The sequence below is a fragment of the Dasypus novemcinctus genome, chromosome 1 (assembly GCF_030445035.2).
Source record: "Dasypus novemcinctus isolate mDasNov1 chromosome 1, mDasNov1.1.hap2, whole genome shotgun sequence".
NCBI classification, from domain to species: domain Eukaryota; kingdom Metazoa; phylum Chordata; class Mammalia; order Cingulata; family Dasypodidae; genus Dasypus; species Dasypus novemcinctus.
The window spans coordinates 117,758,488-117,779,165 of NC_080673.1; the positions used below are offsets into that span (position 1 = coordinate 117,758,488).

Here is a 20,678-nt window from a genome sequence, read left to right on the forward strand (position 1 = left end):
TTCTTCAAGTAGGGTGACTTGGTTAAATATAACATACTTCATGTAGGGAGACTTGGTAGGGAGACTTGTGCTCCCTCGTTTCTTCAATGGAACTAGCAAATAGTTCACTTGTCTGTAAAAGGAAATTCATGCTATACTGGAGTTGGTTTTGTTTAATGTTATTTTCAGCTCATTGAGAGTCAGATTCTGAGAAGTCTCATGCTTGCTAACCCATTGATTGGCAAAGGTCATATGTACAGCTGAAAAAAGAGCATAACTGCAGTTCGTTTCTGGCAGCATAAAGACAGTTGCCCTGATCTGCTCTTCTGTCAGACCAAGAAGTGAAATATAGTCTGAAAGTCGAACGGATGACAATAACTATGTTTTTTTTTTCCTAAAACCTCTTCCCAAGATGAGCTTAAATTGTAAAATTGATAATACTCTTTTCTTCTGGGTTCAAAAAATTCCTGAGGCTATTAATAAAGTAAAAATCCAAAATCGAATTGCAAAGTTCTTTGGAGCAGTAATCATGTACTTCACATAGAGTTTTGCAGGCAAAGATGTCTGATCATCACGCTATGTTGATTCAGGAGATGGAAATCATACATTTTATTTGAAGTTGGCTTTTAATTTCTTCCTTTGTCCCTATTGTCAGGACTTAAAGCCAAGTAACATTGTTGTGAAGTCTGACTGCACACTGAAAATCCTTGACTTTGGACTGGCCAGGACGGCAGGCACGAGCTTCATGATGACTCCGTATGTGGTGACCCGTTATTACAGAGCCCCCGAGGTCATCCTGGGAATGGGCTACAAGGAGAACGGTAGGGATGCTTCTGAGGAACAAGATAAAAAAAACCATGAAGGAAATGGGTGCCTGTTTTAGACAGCCGTGAGCAGTGTTCTCTTTCATGTATATTTATGAGATTTTTAGAAAGGGGGCAACAAGCTTTCATATTCATAGATTTTTTTTCTAACATGACTAGCAAGAATTACTCATTAAAAATGTGAAGGATGTTTCTGAGAAGTAAGCTTTGCTAGAAGAGCTCAAAATGTTATAGCTACAAAGAATTATAAATGGAGTCTGATTGAACATTCAAGTGGATACTGATTAGCAAACTTGCTGTGGATAGTTGAGAAATATTGCTATTTGGGTTTTTAGCACAGCTCAGTGTGAGTGTGGAAACAGGGAAAAATCTATCTGTTGCTTTTAGCCATTTGACTTTCATGTCATATCTGAAATTGATGGCTCTAGTTCAGGTAAAGACAATTTTTTAAAATCCCATAAATCCTTGGGGGTAAGAACCTTCACAAAGTCTAAATGAAGAGACAATTTGGAATAATCCAAATTATTCAGGTCAGATAAGGGTTTCTTTGATATTTTAAACTGCTCTATAAGTAATATTTAGTGTCACAATTGCCTAGTAAATCCTTATAAATTCCAGAGACAATAGAACAGGAAAAATAGTAAATTTTACATGAATGCTTTCATAAAGAAATTCTAATATCCAAAAACACTTTGAAAAAAAAAAGGTAGAAAGAATCTTCAAAACATATTCTGATATGATTTTATTGATTTAAATGAAGGACTTATAAAGTATCTGTTAGAAAGCCTTGCAATATTTTATTTTGACCAAATCTCTCACAAGCAATGCAGCGAATTAAAAAATGTATCCAATATAAATAAGTGTTGAATTGTTTTAAACTAGGATTGTATATATGTATGAATGTACCTTTCCTACCTATTTTAAGTTCCATTCTGTTTAGCTGTTAACAGTCTGCTTTACTGTTATAAACACTATTAAAATTATCATTGCATGTTTATGTAAAGCTACAGGTAACTTCTATGAAAGTTTCATGGCCACTGAAGTTTAAAACAATTTCTTTGCGACCTTCAGATTAGAAGACAGCCTATAGTTTCATGCATTTGTACAGAGGAAGGGAAAGAGCCAGCTCTTAAGGTCAAGTTCACTGAGGTGGGCAGAGTCAGAGTTCTGGTACCTTTTCACTCAGGAGAGAAGAGTTGAGCCACATCTAATTTATTTGGAAAAGAAGATATTTATGTAAATTCTTTACATGTTTAAAAAGAAAATCAAGGGGAACCAATGAAAGAAAATTCAAGAATCAAGAATGTGTAAGGGACTGAATTTGCCTATTCTTCTGACTTTCCAGATCTTCGCCAAACAAATGGCATGGATTCCCATCCTATTTCCTTCCCTGTTTCAGCATTCACAAGAAAGGGATGCAAGCTGATGGCTTAGTTTCTTTGTCTTCTCTGGCTCTGTGGAGAAGTCCAGCCTAGCACCTTCGTGCTGCCCTCCCCTGATGGGAGGAAGGTTATCATGCAGAAAAACCTGCTTGCTCCCACTTCAGGCATGCCCTGCTCTCCCTGCACCTAACCCTGCTTTCCTTCCCCAAGGAGCATTTCAATCTAACATTTTTAACCCCAAGTTTCCCTTTATCCTTAATACAGAGTGAGGTGAAAAGGGGTAGAAATTATTAATAGAAGGCGAGACATGGTTAATCAACAAGTATGACAATTAGGAAATAAATATCTGTGCATAACTTTTTAAAAAACACCTTTAATATACTTTTTCACTTTACTTCCAGATGCCTCCTTTTCATATGTGCGAATTCATTATATATCTTTTATTTTCTTGAAATATTTCAAATAACAACTAAAACTGATGTCCATTTACAAGAATAACTTCTGAAGAAAATACTAAGTCCTGAACACCTGGGATTCCAACTCTTCTGCCTGTAAACCATGATTCCAAGCATTTCCTAGTTTCTTGATCTTTATTGAATAACCTTATTTAAGCACACACACTGCACTCATACACACACACACACACATACACACACAGTCTCTTGTTGCCCCATTTCATGTCACTGAAAGAATAGAAAGTAGAAAAAGCCACTTCCATAAGCTGATAAACATTATTTTCCTGTACCTGGCACATGATATCAAAGACTACTAGGTGGCTTTTAGCCATGACCTGCCGTGGGTATACTCTTAGTTTAGCTGCTGCTTTTCCATGTAATCAGAGTCACCACATTATGGCACAAAAGAGGCAATCTAAGGCACCCAAAAGTAATGGTTTTTGTATTATTAATTTAAGATCATACTAGACAATATTTTACAAACTAATATAGTGCTGGTTTTAATTCACCTTTTGACCAGCTTTTGGTGGGAGGCAAAAACTGTACCTTCTAATCAAACTATTCTTTTTCCTCCTCCTTCAGAAGTCAATGATCTTAGTTAACTTTGCTTTCCTCCCCTTTCTTCACTTCCCTCTCTCTCCTATTCTAGTGGATATTTGGTCTGTGGGATGCATTATGGGAGAAATGGTTCGCCACAAAATCCTCTTTCCAGGAAGGGACTGTATCCTTGTACTTTTTGCTGCAGCTTTACTTGTTTTGTTCTCTCTCTCCCTTTAAACACAATGATTTTACTAGGACAGTAAAGATAGAGGCAAAAAGTTGGGTAAGTGGTGTAATTGTGATTAAAAAAATTTTTTAAAAGATGATTCATAAAATCTGACCAGTACTGAAGAGATTATTTGTTTTAAATAAATTTCCAATAGTCTTTTTTTTCATCTTAAAGTATTTTCTTGCTTGTTGCTCAAAATAGCAATGCTATTCTTAAAAAGACAAATAACAGTCCACCAGATCTCAAATGATTAAAATATATTTATCTTTTTAATTAGAAAAGGTAGTCACTATTTCTCAGTATTTTCCACCTTTCTAAGGCTATTTTATGGTTCTACAATATTTAGGAATAAAATTTCTCTCTTAGCTATATCCTAAACTCTTATTTTTTCACAGATTTAAATTACAATTGGTGCTTTATCCAGTTCCAAATAGGTCAATATAGCATATCTTCCTTAAAATATGAATTTACATGTTAAAAAATGTATATGATTACTATTCAAATAGCCTTAGGTCAGGTGAACTTAAAATAGACCTCTTTCCCTTGACTTAGAGATACTACATAGATGCTTGCATTGCCAACCAAATTTAGAATTTTGAAAAACAATGTTAATTTGAATTCTACCACTCTGCCCTGCACTAGATACCGTAAGAAATTTGTTGGCAAGCTATTTGTTTTGAAATTGTTAACTGAAGTTGTATATTTTCTGAATGACCAAAAGTTTACTCTTTAACAAAACACATATTTGTGTTTGCAATATATAGGTAACAAAGTTTGCATATTAATAGAATTTTATAAACACAGAGATACCCTGCTAACAAGTACTAGTGCAAATGTAAGTATAACAACAATTGATAAATTTAGCAATAATGATAACACAAGATGGGGTTCAGTATATTAATTATATTTGAATTTTTTTGAAAATTGACAATAAGCATGAGTTCCATAACTCTATTAACTATTCTACTTGATTGAAAAGATACTCTATTAAGGAATCCTTATATTTTATTTAAAAAGGTCCTGTTTTTATTTAAGTAGAAGAAAATGCCAATAATAAAAATATCTGACTCAATATGAAGTGGATACCACAATAAGCATTTATTTATGTAGGCACATATTCATTCTGCTGGCTATGAGTGAATATTCTCTAAATTCTAATATTAATGTAAGGGTAAAGACATCTTCTAGAACTGCACTGTCCAATACAGTGGCCACTAGCCACATGTGACTATTTAGCACTTGAAATCATGGCTAGAGTAATTTGAGATGTGTTATATGTGTAAAATGCTTACTGGATTTTGAAAATATGAAAAAAAGTATAAAATATATCATTAATATGTTTTATTATATGTGTTTAAATGATAATATTTTGAATATATTGTGTTAAATAAAATATATTGTTAAAATTGATTTCACCTGTTTATTTTTTAAAATGTGTGTACCAGAACACTTAAAATTACATATACCATTTGTATTTGTGGCTGTCAATTTTCTATTGGACAGTGCTGGTTTAGAACATGAGAAAATCACATGGCAGCCTTTTTTATATAACCAATCTTAAAATCTTAAATTGCCATTGTTTTCTATAGCATGAGATATGATTTTCACCATCAAATTTCATATGACTACTTAAAAAATTCATTATATTTAAATTACTTATAGTTTGGGAACCAATTATATACAAAATATAGTTGATTTGAACAGTAATATAATTCATATTCATATTTAAATGTATCAATTTAATTCAAAAATAAGAATTTCTTTTTTGTGCTTTAGCCTTTGGGGTATAATGCATTTCAGGCCATGAAAATGAACATTTGGACCCAACTTCTCAATCAATACTCAGAGTGAAGTAGTACGATTGTACGACATTGTTATAATAGGTCACTTGATTTCGTTGTGGCATGGTTATTCTCTGAGCTCTAATTTAGTTCTTTGGGGATTTATCAGGGTTGCTTTTCTCCTCATTTATAGTATTACATTTAAAAGCCAAAAAATTAGGAAAAATCAGAATACTTTTTAACCTAAATTAACCCTTCAGAAAAATAAGCAATCATATATAATAGAACTATATTGATAATTTTATATTCTTCCAAAAATTGTTTTTGAGGGGCTTTTTTTCTTTTGATGCTAATTTCTATTGTGGAATAATGTTTGGAACTGAAAATAAATTGTGGAAAAATCAATACATAAAGTTTATTTCCTTGCAAAGTGTCATCCTAAGACTTAAATAAACTCTAATACACAAAATGTAGATTGTGATAAGGCTTTGTATTCTGTACTCTTTTATCTCATGAGGTGATTACAAGTACATCTATCTTTGGTAACCTAATGACATAGAATAGAGGGCTTACATATGGACTTAAAACTAAATGGAAAAATTACAGAAAGGCATTTATAGCAAAAAACTTTTTAAATTCAATTTTACTTAAATGTAGATAATTTCCAGATAACGTGAGTTAAAAGAAATGCTGTCTCTTTGAAAATTTTTGTTTGAATTTAAGTTCTAAGTTCATTTTATCTATAATTAAAGACACTGTAATTAGTGTCTTAAGATGTAATCATATTAAAAAATAAATAAATTGAATCTAGAGATCCCCTTTAAACCATGGACTATATGAGCCCTCTGAATTTTGAGTAGAATGGATTCATTACATTTAAATGAAATTATTATCATTTTAAGAGTAGGTCTTCCTACCTGCGATCTAGATATCAAAGCATTGAAGTAACTTCATTAGACCAGGACAATCAGATGCAAAGTTGGGTACCTATGTACGTTATTTTTGCCAGAAGGATTTTACCAATAATTTTAAGCATTGAAATAATTCCAGCATTGACTGGAAGTAATGTCAAAGTTTAGTATATGCTAATCTATACTTTGATTACTTCCAAGATTCTTTCAGAGACTTTAAAAAACAATCAAAACTTCTCTTGCCTTTCACTCAGAATTGTTCAAATAATTTACTTGGAATTTCTCTAAGGCTAAAAAACAATGTAATACTATCATCAAAATTAACATTATTCCTCTAGGTCTACAGAACATTTTAATGGGCTCTTTCTTAATCTGAACCCTGTGCAAAAATAGTAAAACACTTTGACAAATCAAGAGATCATTTAACATTTCCACTGATGACTGAAATCCCAACTCCTTTCCTAGATACACCTGTCTTTGCATTTTGAGAAACACTGTGTGGCCTTCTTGGTTATTGATATCCTGATCCATAGTTTCTTGATTATTAAAGTGTTGGCAAAACAACTAAGTCAATATATAATTACGTATTTGCTTTTCCAGTCAAGTTACCTAATTAATTATTAAATAAATGGTTCATTATTTTAAAATCCAAAGAAACATTTATAGAATATTTCTTTTTATTGTTTAAAGAGTGTAAGAACCACACATACACTATTCCGCACTCAATTTTCACTATAATTTAATTATTAAAACATATTTCAGAGCATATATGTTGATTGATGTGTTATGTAGCATTACTAAAAATTCTTAGACCCATGCTAAACATCAAATTAGAAAGCAATAATATGACAGGTTAATTTTTTTTAAGAGTCCAAAGAACATATCAAAAATAACAGTGACTTTGCATTTCACTCAGACTTTTTCTTTTAATAATAATTTACAGTAAAGCAAGACTGTAAATGCTTTGTCTAAGTGTTTTTTAAGATTATTGAGTAACTAACTCCACCTGTTGTAAGCCCCAGTCAAGACATGCCATTGTCTTGATTAGTGAAGCCTCCTGTAATACCAGTATACTCTTCATGAGCGTTGTGCTTAAGCCTGCTTCTCTTAGATACATTCTTTCTAGGCTATTTTTCCCCATTCTACTTCAAATGGCAGCACATTCTTCAAGCAAGCCCTGTGAAGTTCTAGATATAGAGCTCTTGGCCAACATTCTCTGCCTCTGAGTGATGTTCAAGATAGGCACATTGTGCTCATTCAAAAGTTCTAGACCTCAAGTATATTATCTCTAGTTAAAGTTGACAGTTGGACTGCTGAAACACCAACTCTTGCCTTTCCCTCCATAGGCCATCAGAAATTTCAGTTACAATGAAAAGGATATGCATAAAACCTTGCCAAGGAGCCAAGCTACTAGGGCACAGGTAAATGATTTGCCAAAGATTTATTTGAAGCAAAAAAAAATTGTCCTCAAGTCAACTGCATTGAGAAAGCATACATTTTCTAAGTTTGGGCATAAGAATTAGGAATTATGAAAGTAAAATTAACAAAAATTGGACATTGTGGATTGTTATTAGATCTACTCAGTGTGTGCTATTCAAAAATCCTTCTTACCTTACTGAAATAACAGTGCTTACTTCCTAATAAATTTTTGCAATTAATGCATAATTATAGTTGGTCTATTCCCTAATATATAAGGTAATACAGGCTTATCTCAAAAAACATATAATCTATGTCTTTAAATAAAGTTGGGATGCAAAAATTCAATAGCCATTTCTCAAATCCATAAGCAAATCTAAAAAGCACATGAGCGTATTTTTAAAAATAAGATCTTTTGTTTCACAATTATATTTTCATGTATTGATAATTTGAATGTTTATAAGAATATGTTTTCACTATTAATTTACTTAATTCTTTTCTATTATTGTTTTAAGAAAATCTCAGTGAGATAAGAATCACTAGAATGGGAGCTGGAGATTCTGCAGTGATTTGGAAAGATGGAAGGAGGCATAGTTACGAAGAAGTCTAAAGTAGGCAAGAGTACACCAGAGGACAGGATAGAGCATAGAGACCATGAAAGTTCAGGGAGAGATACAGCCAGGAACAAGAAAAGAGAGGGAAAAACAAAAGGCCAGAAATGGCTGGCCTGGACCTCGATTCCTTGAGCAAAGCATTCCACTGGGACCCTGTCTTCTGGAAATTTACATAGGAAGGGTTAAAGTATTATTATTTTTCCTTATCTTTCCATAGTTCTGTAGACAGACTACTGAATGATCTTTTAAAAAATTAAGTGTAATATTGAGGGGGAAGACAACTACAAACAATGAAACACATTTCTTAGTATTTACTAAGATATTCTTTACAAATTTCCTTTTGGCCTGTTTTGGTTTTTGTGACTGAGTATATGAATGGAAATACCATGAGATTCGTGGTAAGGAACTCCAGTTTTTATGTTATGAAGTTAATTAGTTTGGGGAAATTCCAGTCCAACTAATCTTCAAATTACATTATCTAAACTATTAAAAAAATGGTAATTGCTAAAAGCCATTTAGAATAAGAAAATATTCTCTGAAGTAATGAGAAACCAAAATTATCTGTGAATTAGAAAAGAGTAAAAGGGAAGTAAAATGAATAGTTTGGCACTAGTTAAAACAAAGCATCTCTGCAGGTTGATGTGAGGATACAAGATGAGAATACTCATACATATCTTCAGAGAGCCCGTTTTCACTTTGGTGATTATGTAAGACTATTTGGAGGAACATTTACTATTTGTAGCTTGGAAAATGAGAAATTTATTAAAAAGACATTTTTAACACCATAATTTCTTTAAATTACATATTTATATACACTGTAGAATTTTATAAACTTTGGAAGATGAAATTTGAAATGCTTTGTTGCAGTAAAAAATTGCTTTAGCCTTTTGTGGCAAAATATTTTGTGAGATCATTTTAGTCTCCAATTTTATTTATAATTTAATATAAAACGAAAAGTTTCCCCTTTATTGTGAGTTCCAATTGATTTCTTAAATCTTTTGTGAAAAAGCAAAAATCAAGAACATAAATTGCAAGTCCCTTTATTATAAAGGATAAAATTAATAATATATGATGCTACAAATATTACCCAAAAAAGAAAAACAAGTTGAGTGGATAGACTTTAGGAGAAAATTTTCCTATGATTTACTGGTATTAGAAGGTTTAACTCTTTGTTCCATGAATTGGTGGTTTGTTTTGTGTTTTGCTGAGATTTACATGTGCAAAATATGTGCATTCTAATTTTATTTATGCATATCAGTAATATTTTATTATTCCAGTCTTTGCACTGAAGTTTAATACAATGTACTTTTTAAAAGAACTAATTAAATTTATAAATTTTGAAAACATAATGAAAAATTTCAAAGAAATGGGTGTTCTGATTTTAGTAAATGACATCTAATCTTCTTGCTACTATGCTTTGAGGTATTCATCGGAAGAAAGTTTATTAAAGCACAATGTCTGAATCTTATTGCTAAATGAAAATATAATTATACATAAATTAAGGAGAAAAGCAGTGTGGTTCCAGCTTCATTTTGTCAAGAAACTATCTTCTAGATATGAAAAAATTGCCAGATAGCTGGAGAGAAGCTCACATAGTCAAAAAATGGTAATCATGGATCACAATTAAAACCATAAGATAGTGTGGAAGCATACAGTGCTTTATTTATTTCCATTAAGCTGTCAGAGCCTACTTTATATCACTTCTATCTGTTGACTAGAAGTAGGTAAAAGATAATTTAGTACAATCTAATGTCTGACATATGATTTGACACCGAGGTTTTTAGAGGCTTTCACTGAGAAAATGCATAACCATATTTTAGTGACATCAAAACTTAACTAACATCTCTTCTAAGGAAAATGACTCAGCTTCTGAGTGCTATAATTGCAAATGCATCTATTCTCTGACTTTGTGAAAACTGATGATGGATGAGAGACTGTGAAGAATCAGAATCATAAAAGCAGTCAGAATTCTACCTGAGCAACAAGAGTGTGCAGAACAAATAATGAGCCCCACAAACTATATCAGACTTTCTCAGAAAGAAAAATAATATGGTTTCCAACAATAATTGGATTTCCTAATTTTTCTATGGTCTATAAATGAATACTCTATAAATGAGTATTCACTGGAATACCTTGAAAATTCTATAAAATAATCTGTAGTCTGGTCTCCCCTTGAGAAACAAATTATATATACATATAATATACATATACATGCATGCATGTATGTATGTATATGTATTTATTGAAGGAAAGCCTACCACCATGTACCTCCTTGCCCCAATAAGAGCTAGAATAAAATTCTTTTATTACCTATTTCCTGCTTTGGAAGGGAAGGTTTTTCCTGAGAAATAACCTTGCCTTTTTATATAAAAATACATATAAATTCATGTGTTTATATTCCAATTTGATAATTCAAAATAATAGAACTTATATTTTCAGGCATAAATTTAGCACTTAGGTAGGAAAAAACACTAGAATAGTCTCGAGGAATCATGAATGATTAAATTAAATTGGAATTAGAAAGGTTTCCAGGCCATTATCACCCAAAAGATATATTAAAATAAAGAAAATGAAATTCAAGATATATATCAAAAATTCAGATCTAGACCTTATGTCCTGCATTATTTTTAAGCAAAACCCTTATGGTATACGAAATCTATTTTGGTTTCTGACATGAAGATTCATTTCCAAAAATGTTCCCCTTTCTCTTTAAAGTATCTGTATCCAGCAGAGCCACAAAAAGAACTGGGAGATCCCATCTGAGAGGGAGAGAGAAAAATCAATTGATTTTTGTCTGAAAAATATGAACTTGCTAGTTTTAAGAGAGGAGTGGTCAGAGACTATAAATCATACTCACGTATTTTAAGGGTTATTATTTGGATGAGGGTACACGCTAATTCCTGTTAGTTACTGGAGGGAAGTTCCATAGAGTCAGCTGTGATTCAGTATGTGGAATGCCCTTCTAATGATTCAACAGTGGAATGAATTGCCTAGTGAGTGGTGAATTTCCATCATTAGATGATTCATAATACATAACTAATATTTATTAAGGACTTTTTATGTATCAGGCAACATGAAAGGATCTTTAACAGGAATAATCCTTTTGTGTTTTTCAAAAATTCTACATGATAAACACTATTTATAATATCATCCACAATTTAAAGGATGAAATTGAGGTTTCCAGAGGTTAAGTGACTTGGTCAAGTTTACACAGTTGGAAATTTTATACAGTTGTGTTGCTTCTTCAGCAGAAAAAGACAAGTATTTGCCAGGAATATTGTAGAAGCCATTTTTGTACAAAGGAAGAACTGGAAATAGGTATTGTTCAAGTCCGACGTGGGTTTGTGGTAGAAACAACCTTTTCTTCACCCTCTTCTTTAAATGCTTGAAGAGGGAAACAAGACAAGAGAAAACACTCCTTATTGAGTTTTTAACTCATGTATACATTTTGTGTATCTCTTCCACAATATCTATAAAACATAGACACTGTAAATAGCACCTTAGTCAACTGGTCACTTTGAACAGATTTATAAGAATACTTGTAATTTAATGGCAAATAAGTTTTCCAAGATTTTTTTTCCTTTAATCAAAATTTCTCACAACACCAACTTCTTGTGAGACAGATATTATCTGAAATTATAAATGCATTAATAATAAAGGGATGCACAACTGTTTGCTCTATCTTTCCTTAATATTTTTGCATGTTTCTTGCTTTCCTAAAATGAAAGCAAACCAAATTTGCTTCTCTGGATTTGCTTACCACCTTCAAGGCTGTAACCATTCCTTTGCAGTGATCACTCTGTTTAGGGGTTAAATCAAACAATGGATATTTGGGTTTAGCCCAGGTGAGATTTTTCACATTGGAAAGAATTTCATGAGGAGTTCTATAAGGTCACTGCCAAATTACAAGATGTAATTTGTAATGTTAAATGGAGCAAAATTATATTTTGTTGCTATCTTAATGCTATCCCTATTTACTCCCCCTCAACAGTCTTATCTTTGTAGGTTTTTTTCCTCCTGAGACCCACCTCTCTTTCTCTTTCTGACTTTTCAGTAAAAAATTGAGTAATATTATAAGTTAAAGAAAGAGATTTACTTTCATGCTTTGCTTTTCCTCATTTTGCCTCTCCCTGTCTAGCTTTTGCACTAGCTTTTTTATTTTAAGTTCTGGATGATAACTGAATATCAGAGAGACGATGGCAATTTCACCTTGAATTTCAAGTTTCTCTTGATTCACATTCTCAGAAGAAGTGTCAGATCTTTAGTCATGTTGTTTATTTCATGTTGAGCCATTCCACTTTGAAAATCAGCATGCCTTATCATGATAATGCAATTAGGTTTTTAAGAATAAGACAAGGCTTCTTCTCTGGAAACTTGCTCCTTTGATGGGAGCCAGTGAAACAGAGCTGGCATGTTCCAAAATATTCAATCTTGAACTTGCATTTCACTTCTAGGAAATTATTCATATTTATAAATAAGAGTAAATGTGTTTTATAAAGAAAACCTATTCTTTCAAGGTTGCTGGCAGCTCAGCTTTTCCTTTTTTTCAAATATGTAAAAAAGAATAATAAAGAAACAATTTGCATGTTTCCCATATTAACACAATCTACAGTAATTTACAATACAAATCAGTCGGATTCTAGTAGACATGCAAATTAGACCTCTCAAATCAGACATTAGATCAGCCATTGAATTATAATTGCAAAATAATATTATCATACATTAGCTAGCTTGGGGGTCATTGTTAGTTCAGTTCCCCAGCAAAAAGGGCCCTGACATTCTTGTTTTCTCACCATTTCACTGTTTCAAAACAGACTGGCAATTCACCAGGTCAGTGAAATGTCAGCCATTGCTCTATGGCACGGTTAGCTGAGTGTTTTCATTTATTTGTTGTTCTATCCCTGTGTTCTTGTTTATCTTCATTTCGTTTTTGTTTTCAGTTGACATGTGGTCAGTAGGGTGCATCATGGGAGAGATGATAAAAGGTGCAGTGCTGTTTCCTGGCACTGATCGTATCCTTCCCAGCAGCCAGTGGCCTCTGTGGGTGCCATTCTCAATCAATTCCCTTTGGTCTTAAATTCAATACTGGTGATGGTATAAATTCACTGTCCTTTGGGGGTTTCTGTGAGACTCCAGTGTCAAAAGCTTCTAAAATGGCATTGTAGTGGAGTGACCGCATTTCCTAGAAGGACCTTCGGTGACTAATACAGTATCAAATATGAAAGAGTTAACATATTGAAAAGTCTGCCTTAACTCAGTCCTACCAAACTAAAAACAGTGATATACTCTTTGTTGTTTTTGTTGTAGATGTTTTTTTAATTAAGATATATTCATATCTATAATACATTAAAAATGACAAAAGCCTTAAGTTTTAAGACTAAAGATTTATGCTTTTATAACTTAAGAAATATTCACTTGGTATGGATATCTTTAATCAGTCAGATTTATGTTAACCCACAAGTTTAATCAGTTTATTATAATACACACTTAGAGAGCATGCATATTTCATTTTAAAATTGATCAGCTTCTAAAATTATTTTTCTCATTCAATCCATTTTTAATAATATCACCAACTTTCTGCTCTCATTTTTCTCTGTACTTTCAACAGGGACAATAATTAAAACCTCATTAATTGAAGATGATTATATAAAATATTTGTAGAAATTCATTAATATCACTTGGATAAGGAAAAGTAATTCTCTCTTAGGTAACAAACAGCAAATAAAGATTCCAGAGGTTCTGCAATATTAAATAGAAAAGTAGAATATGTAATTAGATATGGTATGGAATTTGTTCTACTGTAGGCTTAAAAATGACTTATTGCCTTAAGTTAGTTAAATATCCCCCCTGTACTCAGTGACTTATGACAATGCTCTTACCTCATTCTACTAAAGATAAAACCTCTACTGAATCTATCATAATTCAAAAACAAAATTGAGCCTAAAATAATGGGGTTTAACGTATAATTAAAGCAAATCTTAAATCTAATTACTAATATATTTTACCCTAACCATATTATTAGTCATTATGCTTTAAGTTTTTAATATCCATATCACAATTCTTATTAAGGTTCTATAATACAATGTACAAAATTGGGGACTGAGAGATTTTATAACACACATATGTGTATAGATATTAAAGTGGCAATTCAGAAAGTGACTGAATAAGGCACTCAAATTAATTTTTATTAAATAGAAGAACTTATCCTAAACTCTTTTGGTCAACTAAAAATAAACCTAAACTGTTTTTACTCCTGACTATTCTTATTAAAATCATTTTTTCTGATCTTTTATAAGATATATCTTAAACATCTTTTTGTCTTTATTACTGAATTGTGTTCTTGTGTTCCACATATATATTCTATTAAATAATATCTATAAATTAACCATTTTCAAGGCCAATGCTATTTAAAAGTATGTTGACTTGATGTTTATTTGGCTAAGGGCTGTCAATGCAAACCACGAGAAATGGATTCACTTTTATAGTGGGAATTTATTAGGGTAAAACCTCATAGTTCTGAGGCTATGAAAATGTCCAAATCAAAGCATCATCAGAGATGCTGTCTTACCAAAGGTCAGATCCTGGGGATCCTGGACTCCTGCCATGTAGCAAGGCAAAATGGTGGCCAGTGTCTGCCTTCTTATACTTTCTCCCCGAGTTCAGCTGTGGGTGATCAAGCATATGGCTTAACTCTCTCCAGGCCTCATTATTTCACCTTCGGCTTCTCTGCTGATTCTAGCCTCTGGCCTCTCTCTGTACCTCTTTGGGGTTTCTTTGTCTTTCTATTACTGTTGGTGATCCTGGAGTCTTCTCTCACATGGCAAAGTAAAATGGCAGCTCTCTTTGTCCTCTCCTCCATTTTTATAGGACTCCAGTAAAATGATTAGTATCTACCTTGGACCAAGGTAACCGAAAGCCCTTAACTGAAATGATCTAATCAAAAGATCCCTTAATCAGGAGTTCTTAACCTTTTTTGTTCCATGGATGCTTTTGCCAGGCAGGTGAAAACCATGGAACCCTTACTAAGTCCACACTATACTGTGCATTATTTAATAAATATGTCACAAACACACCAACACATGCCCACATGAATAATGTTGTTGTTGTTTTTAACATAAATTCAAGCTCACCTATCCCTTATTAAAAACCCTACTAAACTGAATCTGGCCAAAAGGTCCCATATACAATAGGCTTTCACACACAGGAATGGGTTAACTTAAGAACACAATGTTCTGGGGTCCACAAAAGATTCAAATCAGGACATTTGCTAAAGATTAATTCTTTCAAATCTCTAAATATAGGATTTATTTTATTCCCAAAGAATCATTAAAAAGATGTGTTTGACCTTTGGAACTGACTGTGAAATAAGGTCTTTTAAATTTGACTAATTTTAGACAATGTGGTGAAGACAGAGTTAATATGTTAACTTTGTCCTTTTTTTCCCCCAAAAGTTTGATGTAGGTGAATAATTGATGACTGGAATGAATATTTGCCACCTCACCTATAAATTAAAAAGATTGTTTTTTCATTACTGTCTTTCATTTCTCTTAAAGAAAATCAAAATAGATATTCACAGTTTAGTTATTAAATGCAGTTTAACATTTCTTAGAAACATTTCTTACAAGTTATTCCTTAATTTGGGTATCAAGATCCTTTATGAATAATGCTGCTACTATTACTTCAATGTCATGTTAGATGCTCTTTCAATAATGCTGCTACTAATATTGCAATGTCATGTTAGATGAGCTTGATATTTTGATATAAGTTATTTTTGGAGCACTCTTATGATAAATATATATAAATTTCTTGGAGGGGAAAGGAAGTAGGATTTATTTTTTAACTGTGTCTTGGACAACTACAGCTTCCTGTGAGTAGAGACTATGGTCTTTTACTGATTGCAAACATTTTGGTTAAAGTTTTAAATCAATGGTTTCGAATTAATTATGAACATCTAATATCATGCAGTTAACTTCTTAAAATGCAAGACAAATTATATTTTTAAGGAAAAAAAGATTCCCTGTTATTAGATAAAACTTATCGGAAAAGGCAATAACATGATATCTAAATGGATTAATCAAATAGAGCTTTAAAATGGATTTGGAAATATACAATATGAAGAATGTATCATAAGGAGATATGTTACTTTTAATCAATACAGTTTAGTTTATATGAAGGCATTATCAAAATAAACAGTTTTTAAAGTCCTTGCAATATGAACCGTGTATCTTTTAACATATAAACTAACTCAACAGCAACACATACGATATTAGTAAGGTTTTATACCTTTATCTTTCATGCCTAAGGAAATTTAACATCATCTTTAGCATTGAGAAATTTAGGTGGTCAATAATTTCTAAAATTTCATGTATTTTTATGCTACTTTATTAAGTAGATGTATTTTAAGTACATACTAATGAAAGTTTATTTAAATCAAATGTTTTTAATTCTTCACAGAAAAAAGTCAAATTCTTTTGAGATAATGGAGTTTTCCCAGTGAATTCTACCATAACAGGCATTTTTTTCTTTAAAAATTATAACATACTTTATATTATACAATGAATATATGTTATAATAGTTTTTGTAAAAGAATAAAAAAATGAACACACATATACTACTACTCAGCCTAGAAAATAGAATATTACCAATAACTTAAAACTTTTTTTGTATGCTCTTCACCAAATACATCCTCTGGCCACAGAAATAATTATAACCCTCAATATTTGTTTTTACTCTTTTCTGAGCATTACTTACATTTTTACTACATACGTTTTTATCCCTAAGCAACATACAGTTTACTTTTACATGTTTTACAAATCCCACCTAATGTTGTTATTCTCGGGTGATTTTTTTTTTAACATTGTATATTTAAGATTTATATATGTTGATGCATTTGAAATAGTTTCGTTCATTTTTATTGCTGAATAGTATTCCAGTTCTATGAGTGTTGTTTACTGAATCCATTCTCCTATAAGTGAATTGGGTAATATTTCCAGTTTATTTTGCTTTAGCACATGTGCTGGGTTTTCTTTAATATAAAAGCCTTGGGTTGCACATTTTTAACTGTACTATCTAATATCAAATCTTCATCCAAAGTGGCAGTTTATATTTGCAACTGTCTGCTACACATACTCCCCAACTCTTGTTATGATCAGATCTGGTTTTTTGATTTTTTTTTCTTACCGTCCTCTTAGATGTAAAATGCTGTCTCAATGAGGCTTTAATTACTTTCTCGACTACAACAGAAACTGAGTCTTTTCATATGTGTATTGACCATTAATATTTTCCTCTTGATGAAATAACTATTATTTTTTAAAACAAATTCTTTTCTATTATGGTATTTGTTTGTGCTTTTCTGTGATTTAGTAGGAGTTCTTTATATAATTGAGTACCTAATCTTTCTCAGTTTTATGTGTTATACATATCTTCTCCCTATATTTGGGTTATTTTTCCCATTTTACTCTATAGTGATTTGGGAATCTGTCAATCTTTTTTAAAAATGATTTTTGTATTTTTATATCTTGTTTAAGAAATCCTTTGATGCCTTTCTCCTATATTCACCAATAATTTTACTCTAAATGTTTAAAAGTTTAATCTTCTACATTTAAACCTTCAGTACACTTGTAATTGATATTTGCATATCAAGTGAAAGAAGGACTCAATTTCATTTTTTCCAGCTGTTTACTGACCAGCTTATCCTTTCTTCATTTATCCATAATGTTCTCTCTGTCAAAAATTTCCTCACGTGGGGGCAAGATTAGATTCTGGGCTCTGTATTTTGTTCCCAGGGTCTGTTTGTCTGCTCTGCATCACCACCACCCTGTCTTACTGAATACAAATATATCAGGTAGAGTAAATACCCTTCCATTTCCATTTTGTTTGTTTGTTTTTTGTCTTCAGAAGTATCTTGGCTGTTAATGCACTGCACCATTGCTCTTCCATAAACATTTCAGAATTACCCTATTAACCTCTGAAAAAAATGATTCCTGTTGGTTTTTTATTGGAATTGAAAAAACCTATAGATAATTTATGGAAACTTGATATTTTGAGACAATTTTTTAACCTTCTCCCGAACGTACTAGGATCATAGCACATATTAATTTACATCACTTCTATCTCAATGTAAATATGTTAATGATGTCCAATAGTTCAGTTCTAATTTTTTAGCCTCATTTACTAGGCATTGTTATATTTTTTGTTGCACACACATAGAGTTGTTTATAGTCATCCCTATGAATACCATTTCTTTGGCTTACAACTATTTCTTACAAATGGGCTCCCCTTTTTTTGAGATTTTTTTTCCTCTCATGATGTATATACTCTAGAAGTTCCTTTAGTAGGAGTCATTGCTGAGAAAATGCTACTTTTTTTTAACTTTCTTGAAAAAGTTTAGTTTGGTATAGAATTTTAGATAGACCGTTATTTTCTTCCAGCATTTTAAAGATGTTATTCCACTGGCTTTTTGTTTCAATATTGCTGGTTAATAATCAGGCTATCAGTGTAATAGTAATCTCTAGAGTTAGTCTGCCCCTTTCCTTTGCCTACAATTATGAATTTTTTCTTGGCCCTTGGTTTTCTGCTGTCTCTCTATTATGTGACTAGGTGTAGATTTTCTTTTTTATTTATCTCCCTTGGGATTCACTGTTTGTCCTGAATTCCAATCTACTATCAATCCTTGAATTTCAAAACTTTTATTTCTTTGAATATTTTCTTTTCCCAATTCTCTACATTACTCCTTATAAAACTCTGATTGGACATGCAACAGACATTCTTTTATTCAATACATTTTACTGAGCACCTACTATGTAATGGGCACTTTTGTGGTCTCCAAATATGCATCAGTAAACAAAACTAATAAAGATCCTTTTGTCATGAAATTTACATTTTTCTGGTAGGGAGAAACAACAAAAGTATTAATAGCACTGTACATTAGAAGATTATAACAGCTACAAGGTTAAAGGAATCATAGGTACTAGGGTAGAGGGCACGTATTGCCTACACCTTCTTTCTTAAGTGTAAACATAAAAGTTTAACTTGTCGTTTCTCAACCCAACCTGCCTTTTATATAGTGTTGTATCTGGGAATGGATATAACCCTCTAGATATGGTCCAACAGAAAGGCATACTAACCAGGATTCTGTTTATATTAAGGTAGCCTGAGTTTGTATTAGCAGCCTTTGCTTAAAGTAATTTTGTTTACAATTTTAAAAGGATCCTGATATTTTTCAGCTATAAAATGCAGATATCAAATTATCCCCATTCCTCTCTTCAAAATGCTGTGACACGAGACAGTTTCAAAATGCTATGACACGAGACAGAGTCAGATCAAACTTTTTTGAGGCCAGAAGATCATACAATTTGGGAAGGAGATGTTCTTTACAAAAAATAATAAATATTACAAATACAAAATTAGGTTCAGAGTTGTGTAAGGGGCCAGCAAAATGAGAAGGCCTGGAGATAAACTTTAGATAGCTTAATGAAAATTCTGCCACTGAAGCACATATTAATATATATTAGATTTTTAATATGTGAAATATTTCTCCATTTTTCTATTTGTAAGTAAATATAAATTACAATAATAAAGAGATTTACAAGAATAAATGGAGTATACTAAGATCCATATACTTTGTGCTTCAAATATCAGCCATTGAGTATTACATGTCCCATGGTATCTCACTAGTTATTTACTACCAGCAACAAAAATCCTTTTACTTAAATTGTCAGTTTTCAATTTCTGTTGTGTTTTAACTTATAATATTTCCTCTTCTTGTGCTCATTTATACTGAAAACTGATGTTAGTTACAATTATACTTTTAAGTTACTTATTTATGTTTCATGTTAACAGGATTTAGGGAGATTATTAAAGGAAAGAGAACATTTTTAACTGAAAAAAAAAAGTAGTTATTTTTAAAGGACCAAAACAACTCAAAACAAACCCATGAAAATCTGGACCCAGGAGTTTGTCAAGTACATAGACACTTCTATCCTGATCTCTACGACTTTCCTCAGACATAAGATTTCTCTTAAGGGTAAATTTTATCATGGAGAGATACAGAATAATTATGGAAATAAATGGTTCAATATTTTGAACTTTATATTGAGTAGCTTTTGTATTTTCCATGAGTAGAACCCCACAGGTAATGGCAACATATAATTTCAGTTCTTCCCTGGTTGATGCTGGGCAGAGTAGCTCTCTTTCTAACGGGAGCTTATGTAAGCTACTTACTACATTTTCTCATGGTTTTTCAGGTACACAACATGGGATAAAGAGAAAAAAGATTAAGATATTACTTTCCCTGAAGTATTCCCAGGTGAATGACCTCTAGATTTTGCACAGTTAACAGATTTGGAATGATCTTTGGTGAACTTAAATCTATTCTGATTCATGTCATAAAATGGAAACATATTAGTAATTCATTCTTAAATTTGTACTTAGTGAATCAGAAGACTTTTCATGTATTCTGTATCAGTATTTTTTAAAATATAATCCAGGGACCATCTGAATTAAAATTACCATTGGTGATTAAAAATAAATATCAGTTTGGCCCTAC

At 31.8% G+C, this 20,678-nt stretch overlaps 1 protein-coding gene across 12 annotated transcripts in view; it reads left to right on the forward strand.

Annotated features, from left to right (window-relative positions):
• The window catches only part of MAPK10 (mitogen-activated protein kinase 10), a 366,398-nt gene that overhangs the window by 285,921 nt on the left and 59,799 nt on the right, over positions 1 to 20,678 (forward strand). For 4 of the 12 annotated variants that reach the window (XM_004472694.3, XM_058296116.1, XM_023582861.2 and 1 more), the window contains exons 8-9: positions 635 to 800; positions 3,290 to 3,361. In XM_004472694.3, coding sequence (XP_004472751.1) covers positions 635 to 800; positions 3,290 to 3,361 — 238 coding nt within the window. Of the gene's footprint in view, positions 1 to 634; positions 801 to 3,289; positions 3,362 to 13,071; positions 13,144 to 20,678 lie in introns of all 12 variants that reach the window. The other 8 variants (XM_058296112.2, XM_004472698.3, XM_058296101.2 and 5 more) reach the window with 2 other exon arrangements.